General features: G+C 53.2%; 2 protein-coding genes across 6 annotated transcripts in view; one reads left to right on the top strand and one right to left on the bottom strand.

Annotated features, from left to right (window-relative positions):
- Fam83g (family with sequence similarity 83 member G) overlaps positions 1-8,711 on the top strand; it is a 26,271-nt gene extending 17,560 nt beyond the window's left edge. For both annotated transcript variants that reach the window (XM_029558125.1, XM_008825877.2), the window contains exons 4-6: positions 1,210-1,334; positions 2,053-3,301; positions 6,073-8,711. In XM_029558125.1, coding sequence (XP_029413985.1) covers positions 1,210-1,334; positions 2,053-3,301; positions 6,073-6,435 — 1,737 coding nt within the window. In that variant the 3' untranslated portion in view covers positions 6,436-8,711. The remainder of the gene's footprint in view (positions 1-1,209; positions 1,335-2,052; positions 3,302-6,072) is intronic.
- Positions 1-16,717, bottom strand: part of Slc5a10 (solute carrier family 5 member 10) — a 50,665-nt gene that overhangs the window by 27,383 nt on the left and 6,565 nt on the right. For 2 of the 4 annotated variants that reach the window (XM_008826055.3, XM_008826183.3), the window contains exons 1-8: positions 15,264-15,293; positions 15,023-15,127; positions 14,588-14,647; positions 13,694-13,798; positions 8,328-8,433; positions 7,995-8,075; positions 6,506-6,711; positions 3,864-3,999 (exon numbers count right to left, since the gene is read on the bottom strand). In XM_008826055.3, the coding sequence (XP_008824277.1) occupies positions 3,864-3,999; positions 6,506-6,711; positions 7,995-8,075; positions 8,328-8,433; positions 13,694-13,798; positions 14,588-14,647; positions 15,023-15,127; positions 15,264-15,278 (814 nt within the window). In that variant the 5' untranslated portion in view covers positions 15,279-15,293. Of the gene's footprint in view, positions 1-3,863; positions 4,000-6,505; positions 6,712-7,994; positions 8,076-8,327; positions 8,434-13,693; positions 13,799-14,587; positions 14,648-15,022; positions 15,128-15,263; positions 15,336-16,717 lie in introns of those variants that run through there. The other 2 variants (XM_008825985.3, XM_008826123.3) reach the window with 2 other exon arrangements.

The following is a 16,717-nucleotide window of genomic DNA, read 5'->3' as shown; positions in this document are numbered from 1 at the left end:
CCCCGGGGGGGGGGGGGGGCTCAGCGGGGGTCAGTGAAAAAAATGAACATGTGGGCAGTTAATAAGCTTGGAGCTACTGAGTGGGTACGGAAACAGATGGGCAAGTCACAGCAAAGTCACCACCTAGTGTCTGAACCACAGAGTTCTTGTGGGGAGTGAGACTCCCATTACAGGAAGCAAGTAAGTTAACCAGGCCAGAGGCTCTTGTGGGAATTCCTTCCCAGGGCAGGTGTCAGAACTTCCAGCCTAGCTACAGGCTTTCTGAATCAGGGCACTCAGGATCCCTGGTGAGGCCTGAGCCAGATAGACCCTAGACCCCCTGCCCATATGAGGTTCTATTTTAATAGTCCCCCTGAACCCTAGATTTCAGTGAAGTTTGACTTGCCCTCCTGGGTGCACTATGCCCAGCATTGGGCCCTATAGTACCAAGACCCTAGATGATTTTGGGACCCCACACTGGGAATAGAGGCCCCTTATGTGGCTAGGACCCGGGAAAAGGCAACAGTTGTGGCCCTACTCTGCTCTTTAGCCAGTGGCCTCTTTTCTCTCTAGGCCTCTGTGGGCTCCCATGGGCTCTGAGGGCCTTCCTCAATCAGCTGAGCTAGCTCCTAAATCAGACCATGTAGAGGGAGGAACTGAAGCCAGCCATTTATGGAACCAGTCCTGGAGACAGACTGTGTCCTAGCCTCAGAGAAATACGAGTTTTCCCTCAATGCCTTCAGGGAACCTAGAACAAGGACAGTGACATGGGGAGTGTCAGGAGTGTGGAGAGGCCAGTGGTCATTCATCCTGGAAGGCTCCGGATCTGTCAGAGTACAAGACAGGTTGCTTAAATGGCTGCTTCCTGCTTCTATTCCCTTCTCCCCCCTCCCAGCTGTTTATGGACTTTTCTAAACGTCACCCTCCCACTCAAGTCCTTACAACAGCCCAGACAACAGCATTTCCCAAACTGACCTAGTCATGTAGATCTCACCTTGCCTCATGCTGCTCTGTGGATGCTCTTGGGGACAAGCTGAGGCCATCCTGGCCCACAGTCTTTAGCAACAGTCGCCACACAGCCACCCCCCCCCTTGCCTGGTCCCACAGTCCCGCGTCCATTGCCCTTCTTCACACCTCATTCTCCATTCTCATTCCCCCAAAACTGTCCTCAAGCTCTGGGCAGTCTGACTCCCTGTAGCTGTTTAATTCTGCCTTTCTGTTTCCCAACAGAATCTCAGGGTATGCAGCAGTGGGGGAACTGAGTTCTTCACTCGGTCAGCCACCAAGTTCAAGGGTGCCCTGGCCCAGAAGTTCATGTTCGTGGATGGAGATCGGGCTGTGTGCGGTTCCTACAGGTGATTATCCTCAGGGGCTTGGAGAGGAGTTGCCTCTGGTTCCCAGCTGGTCTCTGCCCTTAATCCCTGCATGTGACAGGCTGGTTATTCCGCTGGTTATTCCAGTTCATTGCTTCCCAAACTGCTGAGCTGTGTGCAGGGCTGGGCCCGCCCACTGTCTCTGGAGGCAGGCAGGTGAAGCCTTCTTTCCGAGCAGACTAATGTTCCAGCCCACACTGTTACTCACCCAGGAGTAGGGTGGGCCAGGTAGGTCAAAGTGCATCTGCCCAGATCCTCTTGGAGGTCACTCTGAGAGCTATCTTTAGGTCAAGAGCCAGCTCTGCATGATCATGTGGCAGAGCAGAGATGCCACTGTCACTCAGGGGTTGATGGAAGCAAAGACATCAGTGAAGGCTACTGTGCCGGGTGGTATCTGGTACCCAAGGCTGCAGCAGGGTTTCTCATGCTACCTTCCAGGAAAGTCCAAGGGGTGTACTGGGGAGGAGGTGGACACAGGCTCTCAGACCCATGTTTGATGCTTTCAGCTGTGTCTTGTCCAGTGCCACCTAGTCTGTTTTCGTTTAAGGGCCCTATGGCCAATCTGATGAACCTCAGAGGGCACCCTGTGGATCCCCCTGTAGCAGGGGCCAGGGACACTTGCTAGATCAAGGGCACTAAGACCTAAGGGAGATGAAAGTGCCCTGTGCCTGACCTGTAGTACCCTGCCTCTGTGTTGCAGCTTCACATGGTCAGCTGCAAGGACAGACCGAAATGTGATCTCCGTGCTGTCTGGTCAGGTGGTGGAGATGTTCGACCGGCAGTTCCAGGAGCTATACCTCATGTCCCAGGGCGTCAGCCTCAAGGACATTCCCATGGAGAAGGAGCCGGAGCCGGAGCCCATTGTGCTGCCCTCTGTGGTGCCCCTGGCTCCTACAGGCACTGTGGCCAAGAAGCTTGTCAATCCCAAATATGCACTGGTCAAGGCCAAGAGTGTGGATGAGATTGCTAAGACATCTTCTGAGAAGCAGGAAGGTGCAAGGCCCCCAGGGCTGCGGGGCCCTACACTAGCTGAGCGCCCAGGGGACCTCCCTGAGCTGCTGCCACCTGTCCACCCAGGGCTGCTGAACCTGGAGAGGGCCAACATGTTTGAATACTTGCCCACATGGGTGGAACCGGACCCAGAGCCTGGCAGTGATATCTTGGGCTATATCAACATCATTGATCCCAACATCTGGAACCCTCAGCCCAATCAGATGAACCGCATCAAAATCCGTGACACAGCCCATGCCAGCACCCAGCACCAGCTGTGGAAGCAGAGCCAGGGACCACGCCCCTCCCCAGAGCCCCATCCTCCCCCAGCACCCAGGGACTCCCAGAATGGGGTCCCAGCAGAGAATGGCCTCTCCCAGGGGGACTTCAAGCCACAGCCCCCTGTGCCAAAGCCCCGGACAGTCCCTGTGGCAAACCTACTTGCCCAGGATGGCAGTGATACTGACTGGGCCCTGGGTACCCCAGAAAAGGAGGCACCGCCAAATGGGACAGACCCCAGGCTATCCAGGACAACAGGCCCAAACCAGGCCCCGCTCCAACAGCAGCTATCTTTGACCGAGGACAACCCTGATGGCCCAGGGGTAGGACTCCCCAATGGGCTTGATGGGGAGGAGGAGGAGGAAGATGATGATGACTACGTGACCCTTAGTGACCAGGACAGCCTTTCAGGCAGCTCTGGCCCTGGCCACCGGCGACCCTCAGTGGCTTCATCCGTATCAGATGAGTACTTTGAGGTGAAAGAGCGGTCAGCACCTCTCCAGAGACGCCACTCAGAGCAGATGGCCAATGGGCCAGGCCACTCACCCCACCTACAGCTGAGTGCCCCTCACATAACCCGAGGAACCTTTGGTGGCCCCCTGTGGGCCCAGGGTCAGGGCAGAGAAGAGGCAGATGCATCAAGGAAACAGGCACAACGCCATGTGAACAGGCAGGCTCAGGTGGGTCTGGTGCCTTATCCCCAGGTCTCCTGTGGTCATCCAAGGAGCCCAGAACTGCAGTTTCCTGAACTATAGTGTCCCTGGTTCTCATGGCTTCCCCTGGTACCGACGGAGATGATGAATGTGGAAACAGAACCTTGTAGGGCCATGTGGCTGGCCATTTCCATGCTGGGGGCTCTCTGTCCCAGAGTCCCCCCAAAAGTAATTTAAAGAAATACAGATTCCCATACCCCCAGGCTCCACATACGCACAGTACAAGGTCTGATGCTCCCTACTAGGTGAAAGGTACAGTCCCTAGTTTGCAGACAAGGTAATAAACAGTGGGGCACATAAATATTCCTGTACACTCTCAAGGCTACAAACTGTCATCAGTCCTTGACTGGACTTTATGCTAAGCCATCTCCTTGTAGATCCCTTTGGAGTCCTAAGGGTAGTTCCCTTCCTCTTCCATGAAGAGCATGACCAGACCTCTCCTTTGTCACCTTGTAGTGATGTTTATAGGCCAAAGCCTTGGAGCCTTGATGCACCTGTTGATGCAGGTGTTGCCCAGAGCCCATCCTACCTGGGAACAGCACTCGGCTGATCATGCCTGGCATGATCATTAGGCCCATGGGCAACATCTTGAGGTAGCTGGCGAGGATGGAGCCTGCCTTGGCATGGTTCAGGTTCCGGGCAGACAGGGATCGTTGCACAATGACCTGGGGGTATGGGGAGAGAAAGCATGAGGCCCAGCCTCAGGGATACCTGCCTCAACATCCAAAGCAGCATGTGTTCTTACTATACCCTGACCTGCCTGAGATGACCAGCCAGAGTGCCAGCACAGCTGGCATTCCACAGGAGGGCTCACATGGCTACACTTGTCCTAGGGAAGCCATCTCCCTGTTCATTCAACAGGGAAGCATAGGTCCCTGGCATTGTGAAGGCAGCTCAGGTGTATCTGCTTCCTGGAACTCCCATCTCCTGGACCCTCAGCAAGGCAGCTAGCACCTTCACACATATATTGTGAGCAAACGCTGGCACTACTTAACATCCCAGGCAGAGCTCTAAGCCTAAGCCTTAGGGAAGCTTGCAGCTCAGCAGCGATGGTCACACCAGATTTTCTGAAAGACCTTGAGTAAATCCTGATGTCTTTAGGTTCCAGATGTGAGGAATTTAGGGATATAAACAGGTGGCATCTAAGATCCCTCCCCAGCTCTGATACTTAATTTTGCTACTAGGATGAAAGGTTTTTTTTCTTTTCCAGTTTTTAAAAAAAAATTTTTTTAAAGGTAGGGTCTCACTTAAAACCCAGCCTGGCCTGGAACTTAACTATTTAGCTTATGTTGGCCTTGAACTCCCAGTAGTGCTTCTGCTGTGATTTCAGGCATAAGCCACCACACCTGACTCTTAATAATAAAAAAAAAGGGGGGGGGGATTAGGAGTATAACTCAGTGTATAGTGCTGGTCCAGCATGTTCCATCCTTGCTTCACAAAAAGTAACTCTTGAAGCAGCCACCACGCCTGGCACTATTGATTTCTCATTGTTTGATTTGAAACAGGGTCTCACTGTGTAGTCCTGGCTGGCAGGTCTCAAACTGAGAGATCTGCCTGCCTCTGCCTCTTGAGGGCTGGAATTAAAGGTGTGCACCACCATGCCCAGCCTGCCTTTGGCTTTTGGCTTTCTATTTGATGACAAAATGATCACCTACTCACTGTGGATGAGACTGCAGCTAGGGAAAAGCATGAAGTTCTTAAGAAAACAAAAAGCATGTGTGGCTCAACACACAGCATGGAGAGCATCAGACCCTGTGAGCCAGTGAGGACTATCTGAGGACCAGGGTTCAGTGTTGGTACCAAGGCCTGGCAACCTCTAGCAGATCCAGCCTAAGGTAAAGCCAGGGAGGCAGGGCTGATTCCATAACCATCTGGGATCAACAGGGACCCTTCCTGTGTGACCCTTTCTGGGCCTTGCTCTCCTCTAAATCAGTAGGTTAGAGGGGTGAAATGGAGGCTGTTTCCCTGTGCCTCTGATACCTCCCAGCCTGTATGCTGTGTAGGTTCCCACTTTGGAACCCAGGGCAGGTGTTTATGTGACTACCAGCAGAGCCCCTTCTGCTTGAGGAACATTTCTCCAGTTGTGTGCATATCAGGTCTGTCTCTGGGCCTTGTTATTCAACCTGTGAGTGGAGCTAGCCCTGCCTAGTTCACAGGGAGGCAGGCATATAAGACATGTCACAGTCCTCACCAACACCTGGCTATGTCCAGCAGGTTGACTCTTCCTGTGGTGGGCCCCAAGTGACAGGGGCTCTAGGCACCAGTGATCAATGGACCTGTGCCTATTACGGCTCTCCCCAGGACTGCCTACAGCCTTCAGGGTAGGTCTAGCAGGCATCGACCCCTCTGCCCAGACAAGTGATTTGGCTTGTCTGAGGTCATCTGGAGGGTTCACAATTGGGAGGTAGGAGAATTCCCCCAGTCCTCATCAGAAGTCTAAGCTTAAGTGGAGATGTTGCTGCCAACAGCCCCCTCTGGTTCTTCCATTGACATCCAGCCCCTTTTACAGATGAATAGGATGGGGTGGTCAGGAAAGGTAGAAGGAACCTGCCTTATAACCACAAAGGGCAGAATCATTCCGCATTATAGATGTGGAAACAGGTGCTACCCACTGGTGAGCAGCAGAGCCAGAGGCAAACTAGGCTGTGTCTGGCTTGTGCAGCAAGAGTCCTATGTGAGGGGCATCAGTCCTCCCTGTCAGGCCCTCAGGAGCTTCTCACTCTGCTTTTTTTCTCCAGGGCCAGCAGTTCTACCGTCACAGGGGCACCTCCTCCAGGACCACAGGGCCTCCCCATTACCGCTCCGCTGCAGATGGTGGCCAGAACTCTTCCAAGAAAGCAAGCCTGGCCACAGCAGGCCCCCAGCACTGGCAGCCCAAGGGCAGCCTGACACCCCGAATGCTGCCTGATCCTGCAAGCCCAAGGCCAGTTCGTAACACTCGCCTCCGAGCAGAGCTCAGGACCCCTGAGGAACATCCGAGTCCTTTTGGAATCCCATACTCCAAACTGTCCCAGTCGAAGCACCTAAAGGCCAAGGCTAGTGGCAGCCAGTGGGCCCCTTCTGACTCTAAGCGCAGGGCCCGGGACCACAAGGAACCCTAGCAACCCAGCTGCACCCCAGCCCAGCCCTGGATGGCAGCAGGTGGGGTGGGTGGGCGACATTGGTGCTTACCTGGTCAGTGCACCAATACCAGGTAGCCATGATGGTCAGGCCGAAGGTCATCCCAGTCCATGGGAGGTCCCCTGTGGAGGGGTCCCGGAACATGTGCATGGCATCTGTTCGTGGCAAGTGGCAGGTGGTGTTGGGGATGGTCCTGGAGGGGATGGCCTGGGCATAAGCAGCCTCCAGCTGCCCATAACCGCCAATCTGATTGAAAGCTGGAGAGTTGGGAAGGATTGGGAGAGGTTGGTGTTGGGTGGTCCTGACTCTGGCTCCCCCTGCCCTCATCTTATAGGTAACTTCTTCATGTGTCAAACTAGAGTCCTTGCCTTGCCCATTCTAGGAAGGGCTGAGGTTTGTTTGTTTGTTTGTTTTTTAAGGTGAAATAGAATAATTATTTTATTTGTATTTAATATGACTATTAAATGAGCATTTTGCACATGGGCACCTCCTCTTGGCAGGTAGGAGCCATGGCTAGTCTCAAGGAACCTGCTGGCCTGGGGCTCTCTGCCTTTGGACTGGCACTTCAAGGATGCAGAAGTGGTTCTCAGCATTTATGTCATCTAGTATTGAAGCTGTGACCTTCCGAAGGCCGTGGCTTCACTAGAGCTGACAGGCTCCTGGTGGTGTGGGCCCATCCATCTAAGACACAAGGAAGGGAGGCGAAGGCCCCTCCAGGACACAGGGTCAGCTGTGCGGGTTAGGGTTCAGGTACAGGGGTCTTTCCTTTGAGTTCAAAGCACGTCCTGTCTACCTCAGCATTGGGTGGTGCAGGCCAAGCCCTGGCCTACCTGTGGTTTTGCTGTGTCTGTAGTTGGTGCCCTCCCATACAGCCTGTGCATGACTGTCTTACCTACAGTAGGTCCTACAAATGGGCTGCTGCTCCAAAGAGGCACCACTGGGTATAGCCTTAGATACTGCCCAGTTCCCCTTTCCCAGCAGAATACAGAGCTTGGAGCTGAGACCAAGGTCTGTTCCCACCAGGAATCTTTGGAAGGGTACATAAGGGTAACCTCTGTCATAGGGTCTCAGACTCTGAGCCTAGGCTTCACCTTTAATGATGCCCACTCCATCTCTCCTCCCTCCCTCCTCCTTTCCCTCCTGAGGCAGCAGTATAACTTCCTTGTTTGTTTCTAGACTAATGTTGCTCCATCCAGCTCACCTCCCTCCCCACAGGCCTTTGTCTGGCAGGAGACAACATCACCTCCCAGTGCTCTGTACATGATTTTAAGCACTGTAGGAAACACCCCAGCAGTTTTGTGGTCTCCTAATTGTGTGTCTGCACAGCTGTCTGCAGCCACACCCCCGTAGCCCTAAGGGAGGGCAGTCCTGTGAGCTTGTGTCATTGCTTCACCACTGCACACTTGTGGGCAGGAGAAGGCAGAGCTCATCATCCTTCAAGGGCCAGCAAGGGGGACAGGTGACCTGTGGTTTCACCTTAAGAGCTCTGCAGTTGTGTAGGGGTGCCACCCTTACCCAGCCCGATCCCCTGAGTCCTCACCTTTGACTGCCAGAATGACAGCACCCACCACCATGATGACCGTCTGCAGGGCATCCGTGTGTATCACAGTGGCCAGGCCCCCTGTCAGGAACAGGGGTGCTGGAGTAAGTGTCCCATCCTTGAGGGAAGAGGAGTTCAGCATGGCCAGAACTGCTGGTGGAGCTGCTGTTCTTGGAGATGAATGAGCTGTGTACCGAAGCATCTAGGTGACTAGAGCTAGGCCCCCAAACTCCCATCTGACCAGCTGTGAATTGGCCACTCTCAGGGGCTCCCTGAGCTGTTGGAGGAGGTGGGCCCCTGGATCCCTGTTCCTGGGGGTCTTAGGCACCATACCTGCGATGGTGTACAGGGCAGTGATGGTGAGGGTGAGGATGGTAGATAGGTAGAAGTTCCAGCCCAGGCAGATGTGTACAAACAGGGCTCCTGCATATAGGTCGATCTGTGGAAGGCAGAATTGTCAGGCAAAGTCAGACATTACAGTGAGGCCTGGGGCTCAAGAGTCTGGGGGCTATATTTATAGGCTTTGTGACCCAGGTTAGGGACTCTGGGCAAGAGTGCCCCAGGGGTGAGGTGTAGAGACCCGCAGCTGCTTATCACTTGCCTGCAGCTGGGACTGTTGTGAGGGTGGGAGAAAGGACTGGCTGTGAACAGCTGTGTGTCATCTTCAGATGTATGGGGGATGTTACTGTTAATAAAATCCAAAGTGGTCAGTGCCCACCACATAGCCACGTTGTCATTGAATTTGCCCCCTGTCCATGGGATATTAAAGGTAGAGCCCTGTCCCCTCAGTTCCATAGGGCACTATGACAAGAGGAACTCACCAGGAGGCTCCTCCATGTGGGAATGGACCTCACAGGTCATAGTCCTGGCAGACAGTGGGTCCTGAGCAGGTAGAGCCCAGCCTTTGTGACAGGGGCTGGGAGAACAGGCTCTACCCTCTCACACTGTTTCCAAACCTGCCATTTCTTGTTGGGCAAGTTGAGGGAAGACTACACTGATACCTGCTATATATCCATGGCTGGCTTTGCCAGGCAAGGCAAGGAAGGATGGAAGGGGATATAGGAGACTTCTAGAGAGCTCCCCTGTTCTAGGCTTTCTCTTTCTAGCTCTACCCCAAATGCTCTGGCCATACCATACTCACTTCCTGCACTGTGCTGCCTTGAGGCCTCAGCTCCAAGTCCCCTGAGCTTGGGACCATCTGGTCTCTGTCTCTCATCTTCCAGGTTCCCCATCTAGACCCAGAGCTCTGCTCCTCACCCTCTGTCCTCTCTGTCTTCTCTGCCTTCTGATGGAACAGCTCTGAGAGGGATTGGAAAGTTGATGGGGAACACAGGTGTGGGCTGGAGCCCTGCCAGCCATTCAGTAGGAAAAGTCCACAGCCCCAGAGGAGGCCCAGTAAAGAGCTACAGGTATCACTGAGGTCTGCCTGACACCTCCTCCCTAGCCTCACTCTTTTCTGCTGCCCTGAAGGCAGGCTTCAACTTTGTATTAATAGAAGCTGTGGGGACCTGGGTTCTTGTCCCTTGCTAATATACCAGCTTTGTGTCTTTTGAGCAAGTCACTTTACCTCCTGGGCCATGATGATCCTTCTCTGTGAATGGGGCCTCAGGTGTGGAACAGACTGACTTCCAGCAACTTTCCAGCGAAGGCCCAGAAAATCAAGTGACCCTTCCTGGGACTTTTTGTCTTTTGTGCCTCCTTCCCTAGGTAGCATGTGGCAGCCACTGAGTCTAAGCTAACTCCAGAGACACAGGCAAGGATCCTGAGGCCAAGAGAGTGGAGGAACTTGAAAACCAGGGATACAGCCAAAAGGACAGTACCAAGCACCTGCCTGCCCCAGGAAGCTGGTCCACGCTCATTCACCATAGGCCTCCCCTCTCTCTACTCCTTCCCTGCAACCCCCACATCTACCAAGCTTTCCACCAAGGGCTCCTTCCCTTATACCCAGCTGGTCCTCCATGGCCATTTCTCCCATAAGCCCTCTCCATGTTGCTTGTGTTGACAGTGGATACATGTTGGTATGCCAGGCACCATCCTGAGCATGGTACCCAGTGGCTTCTCTCATGTTCACAGCTCCTAGCAGGTGGGTATCAGAGCCAACATGGGACATAGCAGTGGATGTGTTGCTCTGCTTAATCCCGGGAAGAAGATAAAGCCATCTCATTATGCTGCGGGACCCTGGGCCTTTGAGCTCCCAAGGAAGGAACTGGGAAACTTCAAGGAGTTCAGCGCTAAGAGCAGAGAGCCCCACTTCTTACCATCTTACCCTACATCACAGGGCAGGAGTAGTGAGGATGAGGAAGGGCCACAGCTACAGGAGGCAGCTACAACTGACCTGTGGGGCTCACACAGCTCGGAACTAAAGCAGTCAGTCACCAAAGGAGTACCACTCCATCTCTTGATTGAAACTTGCCTTCTAGGTTGTATCGGAGGAGCCAAAGGTGGTTAGGAACAGCTGGGGCTCCATGCCCAGGCCTGTGCCCATTTTCTGCCACCCTTGCCCACCTTTCTTATGTCCCTTCCTCCGTGGAGCAGCACAAGCAGCACAGAATCTATGTGACCTCTCTAGTGGTCACCCATGTTTCCTTTCTAGGGCCATGACCATTTCTGTAAGGGCCATCTTAAGTGGGGGCCCTTTTCAGACGGGCCAGGACAACTCGGAACAGGAGCTTCTTGCCTTTAACGTTCTCTACCTCCCCCAGTGCCACTGAGGACTCTTCCCAAATACACATCCCATTTCCCCTTCCTGTCTGGCAAGGCCTGCATCCTATATGTGCGTGTCTGTGAAAGGAAAATAAGAAGGTGCGTACATCAGCTGAGCAGAGGAGCAAGTCCTGTTTATTGCAGCTTCTACAATTGCTTCCTCTTTATGATCCTAGTGCACTCTGCACAGAGTCCATATAGAAAGTACTTGTGGGGCTGGGCTGCTCACCTACATCCAAGAACAGGGTGGGTGCACAGTAAGTGGCAAGTTTCTCCAGATCAGGGAGTGGCATCAAAGCCTGAGCCAAACTCAGTACCATCTCACGACACTATTGTTCACTGCTGGCGGGGCTGAGATGGGACAGGGACTGTGTGGTCCCCAAGGCTGATCAAAGTACCTACTCTCTAGTCCACAGAAAAAAAGGAGCCAGTTCCTGGCTGTCATCTCATTCTGTCCTCAGGACAGTGCTGGCATCCAATAGCACTGAGTGCATCAGCAAAGAGAAAATGGAGCACACAGTACCCTTTCTTTTTAATTTATTGAGACAGGATCTTACTTTGTAGCCCAGGCTGGCCTTGAACTCATGATGCTCCTCCTGCCTTGGGATTATAGAGATGAGCCACCACATCTGTCTCAATAGACTAAGTCAATTCATGATATCAGAAGATGCTAAGGGTATGAAGAAAAAGAGAAGGAAAGAGCTGGACCTGCTAGGATGGGGAAAGAAGAAGAGATCTGAGACTTGAGAGAGGTGAGACAGGAATGGGCTTGGTGTGTCCATGGAAGGGCATGGAGGCCAATATGGCTGCCAAGCAGTGTGTGTAACTCCAAGGGAAGAGGGAGAGGTGATGTCAGTGAGGTGACAGGGACTGTATATGTGCCATGGTTTGTTGGTTTGCTTTTTCTGAGGAGCATGTGGGGTCACACCTTGTTTCTTTATTTTCCAGAGGTTAAATGACTGGCCTAGAACCCCACAGTGATGGAGCTCTACTCTGGCTCCTGGCTCTAAGCACAGGTTGTGATTTTCCTCGCCTGACATGGAGGGTCTTCTGCAGACCTCTGCTCCTGCTGAGTGACCTCAGCCAGGACAGGCTGTGCTGACAGGTGGGGCATCTTGACACTCCTTTTCTAGGCCAACGCAACTCCAATAGCTCCACTCTAAAGCCAAGAGCCAGGGTGGGGCCCAGCTTCTCCCAAACCAAACACAGCAATTAGCACTCCTCCCGCTTCCCCTCAGCCTCCCTCATCCAGGCAGCTGGCATGGTGCTGAAGCTGGTCTTGACATAGCTGTGCTCCCTATTTACAGCTGGATACTCCAAGTCACCCACAAGGCAGAGTCTGAAAGCCATGTCCTGACTGTTGTGGTTCTTTGTTCTGACAGGGACCAGGGTATTAACTGACCTAGACCTGATCACTGTAACCTTGGTCAAGGACCCACCAGCCTCCAGATGGGCTAGTCTATAAGATACTTCCCATGTTCTGTGCTTTCCTCACTCTTCTGGGAGTCCCACCCACTGACCCACTTGAACCCCCTCTCCCAGAATAAGTTCTTAGATGGGGAAGGAACCATCCAGGCTTAGTCCTCTCCTGTCTTTCTTTCCTCCCCAGTTCAGCTTCTGGGAGGTTCCAGTGAGTCTGAGCTGCAAACCTGACCCTGGTCCTTCGCTGCTGACAACCCACCAACTCCGGGCTCCGGGGCTCTTTGACCTTTCACAATCTGAGGCCCCAGTCTCCTGTCCCACTGCAGCCCCCCAGGGTGGGGACTGGAAGCTGGCTACTTGTCTCAGAGCCAAATGTGGCACCAAGCTCTGCTTCTGTGAATGCTAGAGTATGCCCTCCAGTGTGTCACCACCCCCCATGACCAGCCTTCCAACTTTTCTTCATAGTTTCCTACTGGTCTCTGACAGTATCCTTGGTGACATGGCCTCCTGACCTGGCAGTCCCCAAATTCCTCATACAAAGAAGACCCTGCCTTTCTCCTTGGCATCCCACACTGCCCTCCATCATTCCCCATCACATCCCTTTCTCCACTGAGGGTGCAGCTCCATCTCTTCTTCTTCTGAACCCATACTTGCCCATCCTGTGTAGCCATTACCTCCCACTGTAGAGTGGTCCCCAGCAGTTAGGACCAGAGCAGGCCTTTAATCTGTCTCGCTGTTTTCTAGGTGGCCTCAGACAACAGGGAGAGGGAGGAAGAGTGAAAGAGGGAAAGCGAAACATAAGGCCAGGTCCCTTCAGACTGGAAAGGAATTCCCAGAGGAAGAAAACCAGGATTCTCTGGGAGTTTCTAGACGAGACCACAGTGTGATGCTGCTGAGGTCCCAGGAACTAGCCAGCTTCCACCTTCCCAGATCCTGAGAGAGCAGGCTGTGTGGCTTCCACAGGAGGTGGGGGACTAGGCTGGGAGGCTCAGTGACTGACTCCCAGAGGCCACTGACTCACACAGCCCTGACTCTGGCTTCTCTCAGAAGCTACAGCTGATTAAGGCTCCATACTACCAAGGAACTTCACTGAGAAGGGAAGCTTTGGATCCACCACAAGGCTGTAGAGCACAAGGCTTGGGACTAGGTCCTCCCTTCCCCTGGCCTCAGTTTCCTTATCTGTAAAATCAGAGACTTGCAGCAAACAGGCCCTCAGCTCCTCCTACTCTGGCATTTAGAGTGGTTATCTGCTCTTGATACTTCCGGGCCAAGTCCTAGGAGAAAATTCTAGGCAGGAGGGAGGCCTAGGTAGACTTAGATGCAGATCTTTGGTGCCCTCTAATGGGAAGTCCTGGCTCACCCTGAGCAGCCCAGGTCTCATCGCCTACCTTTCTGCCCAGCCTAGACCTGTGGCCCAGGGGCTCAGCGGCCCCTGTCCTAGACTTCTAGTCACTGTCCTCTAGCCCTTAGTTTCCCTAGCTGGTGCACAAGTCTACATGAGAGGCTACCAGGTCTACCCTCACATCTTGGAAGTTTCTATGCTGTACTGACAAAAGGGGGCTGGCACAGCTCACCGATATCTTGGTGAAGACAGACAGCAGCAGGGACAGGACAGACAGGTACATGCGTATGCGCTGCCCTCCAAAGCGCTTCTGAATGTATTCAGGCAAGGTGACAATCTGAGGAGACACGGGGGATGAGGGTTCAGTGTTCCCAGAGGACGGTCCGCAGCCAGAGACTCTCCAGCACACAGCCAGGACCTGCACCAGCCTTGGATCCCAGACTGTTTTTCACTTTCTCTTAGGGATGTTGAGCAGGCTGTAGCAGCCTGAGCCTGGCTCTTCAGGGTGAGATGAGGGATAGATTGAAGGAACCTTAGCAGAGGCAGATGGCAGACACATCTGGGTTTGTTTGGTTTGGTTCTGTTTTGTTGTCTTTTTGAAGCAGGGTCTCCCTGTAGCCCCAGCTGTCCTGGAACTCACTATGTAGTCCAGGCTGGCCTTGAACTCACAGAGATATGCCTGCCTCTGCCTCCCGAGTGCTGGGACCACAGGCGTGCACCACCACGCCCAACTAACATCTGGGGGGTTTTATGACAAATTCCAAGGATCGATGGTGGGAGCTAAGGCTTGTTGGCTCTTAAGGGAAGAGGGGGCATCATCAGACATCTGAGAAGTAAAATCACTGGGACTCAGTGACTGCAGACTGTTTGAGGCTGGAGGAAAGGAGAGTCAAAGGTAGTATGGCCAGGTGTGCCACCAAGTGGCAGCAGGTGCTTGGAGTGGCAACCATGAAGGACAACCTACTGCATATGTAAGTGAGGGCCAAGGGAACCTGCCTGAAAGGCTGATGGGAATGTTAATTGGGATATTGATAAACCCAGGCCTGTGACATGAAGCCCCAGAGGTCCTGCCCACCCCTGCCAACTTAGGGTCCAACCTCTGCCACAGCCCCAGGAAGAGACTTACCTCCAAGGAGATGTAGATGGGCACGAACACCCATGCCAGTGCCAGCAGCACATATGTGGCCTGTGGGGACAGAGGTAGGTGAGGGCTATAGGGTAGCTCCCAGAAGCCCTGCCCAGGCACACAGCTGGATGCAACAGGGACTAGCAGTACAGAAGTTGCCCCAATCCTCCTGCCTTACTGTGAAAGCCTGGGTGCCCCTTCCTGCTGGGCCTCCTTGGACAGCTGGGCAGGTCAAAACCAACAGCCCTTTGCAGTCACGTTGCCCAGCATTTGGACATCTGCAAACCAACTTGCTCAGGAACCATGTGACCCACAGTCTGCCAAGACCCTGGCTGACACACGTTGCTGGGAGGTGCCCCATCCATGGGCTAGTCAGGGTGGCTGTACCCTTTGCCCTGACCCTCCCACAGGTGGTACCCATCTTCTGAGGCTCACATTCCACTCGAATCCTGCCACAGCTAGGCCTCCAGCCGCACCTGAACCTGCCAGTCCCACGAAGAGGCCAGAGCCTTCACTGCTTGCAAAGAGCGAGGCTCCAATCTGGAGAGGTAGGGAGAAAAGTGATGAGTAGGAGCCCTCTACATCAATCCCACGTGACCCAAGGATGCAGATGGCAGCTGACCTTTAGGTCAGACAGCTCTGTGAACAAAGGAGAGAGAAGGCAGGGTGAACTCACCGGCCACCATGCCATGTCCCGGCCTGCCAGGAAGTAGCCACTCACTGTGTTCCTGCTGGCTCGACAAGAAGACTGTAGGAAACAGAAAAGAGGGGACTGGAAAGATGGCTCAACAGTTGAGCACTAGCTGCTTTTGCAGAGAACCCAGGTTTGGTTCCCAGCACCCACATGGCAGCTGACAACCATTCATAACTCCAGTTCCAGGGGATCCAATACCCTCATTTGACTTTTGTGGGCATTGCATGCACATGAGTGCACTTACATGCATGCAGGCAATACATATACACATAAAATAATAAAAAATAAAAGTATTTTTTTAAGAAATAGAAGGAGGAGGGGAAGAAGAGAGGAGGGGGAGGAGGGAAGAAGATACATATTGCCTCGCCTGATTTTTTCATGGAGTCTAGGCTTTTGAACTCAAGCCCTCCTGCTTGCAAGGCAAGTGCTTCACCCACTCTGGGCTCCTCAGCCTGTCATGTGGTTTTGCATATTCCAAATGAAGAGCGATTAGCTGATGCCCTATGTATGGTTATATGCAATGGTCTGAAACTTTCAGAGAGGAGAGAGCAGCAGGAGGACCACAAGTGTGACTGTCAAGAGAACAGTACCAGGACTTGACATGTGTGCCTCAGCCAGGATTGGGCCTCGTGAACCAAACTGACTAAAATGGAATAGATCAAAGCTGCCAGTAGGGAGTCCATGCCTTCTAGCCAAGTGGTCTGTTCCTTCACACAGCCTACCAAGCCTCTATATCCCTGGCACATGTGTCTAGCACAGGAATTTCCTACACCTGTGTGGATTCCTCCCCACTTAGAAGCCAAGCAGGCACGGATTCCATCCCAGGAACAGGTAAACTCAGGAGGAAGGGCTGGTCACATAGTTGTGACCTCCAGCACAACTTGGAACCCCCTGGACCTGGGCTAGTACCATAGGCCAGACAAGAGGCCCAGGGAAGCTGTAACTGTGGAGACTGGTGTCCTATCAGGGCCTTGGAACTGAGTCTGGGCCTGGCCTCAGGGATGGCATTCTACAGGTGCCAAACCCCAGACCTCCTGTCTGCTTCCTGAAAGGGAGTCTTGACCTTGACTTCTTACTTCAGAAGTTTACATGTCTGATACATTTCAACCAGTCTTCCTGCCTTTCTTTTTTTCTGTGTTTAAGGAATGAAAAACTCCAATCAGAATGTCAATTCCTCTGCCTATAACCATCCCTGGCAGAAGTGAAGATATTTCTAGAGACACTTATTAGCTCCCTTCAGCTGTGACTAGGGAAACAATGGTTCCCAAGGAATTGGAGTTTCCCCGGAGGCATAGTTAGCATTATGTGACCGTCCCTATGACAGAGCTGGTACAGCCAGAGGAGGAACTTGTCTCCCAGGAAGAGATTTCCCAAGTTAAGACAACTTATCAGAGCACCATGCAGGAGAGTCTGGAGCCAAGACAAAGCTGGGTCAG

This window comes from Nannospalax galili, unplaced genomic scaffold (genome assembly GCF_000622305.1).
Source record: "Nannospalax galili isolate Female #2095 unplaced genomic scaffold, S.galili_v1.0 scaffold530, whole genome shotgun sequence".
NCBI classification, from domain to species: domain Eukaryota; kingdom Metazoa; phylum Chordata; class Mammalia; order Rodentia; family Spalacidae; genus Nannospalax; species Nannospalax galili.
The sequence above is the reverse complement of the archived record's forward strand: the minus strand, read 5'-3'. Positions and strand labels throughout refer to the sequence as shown.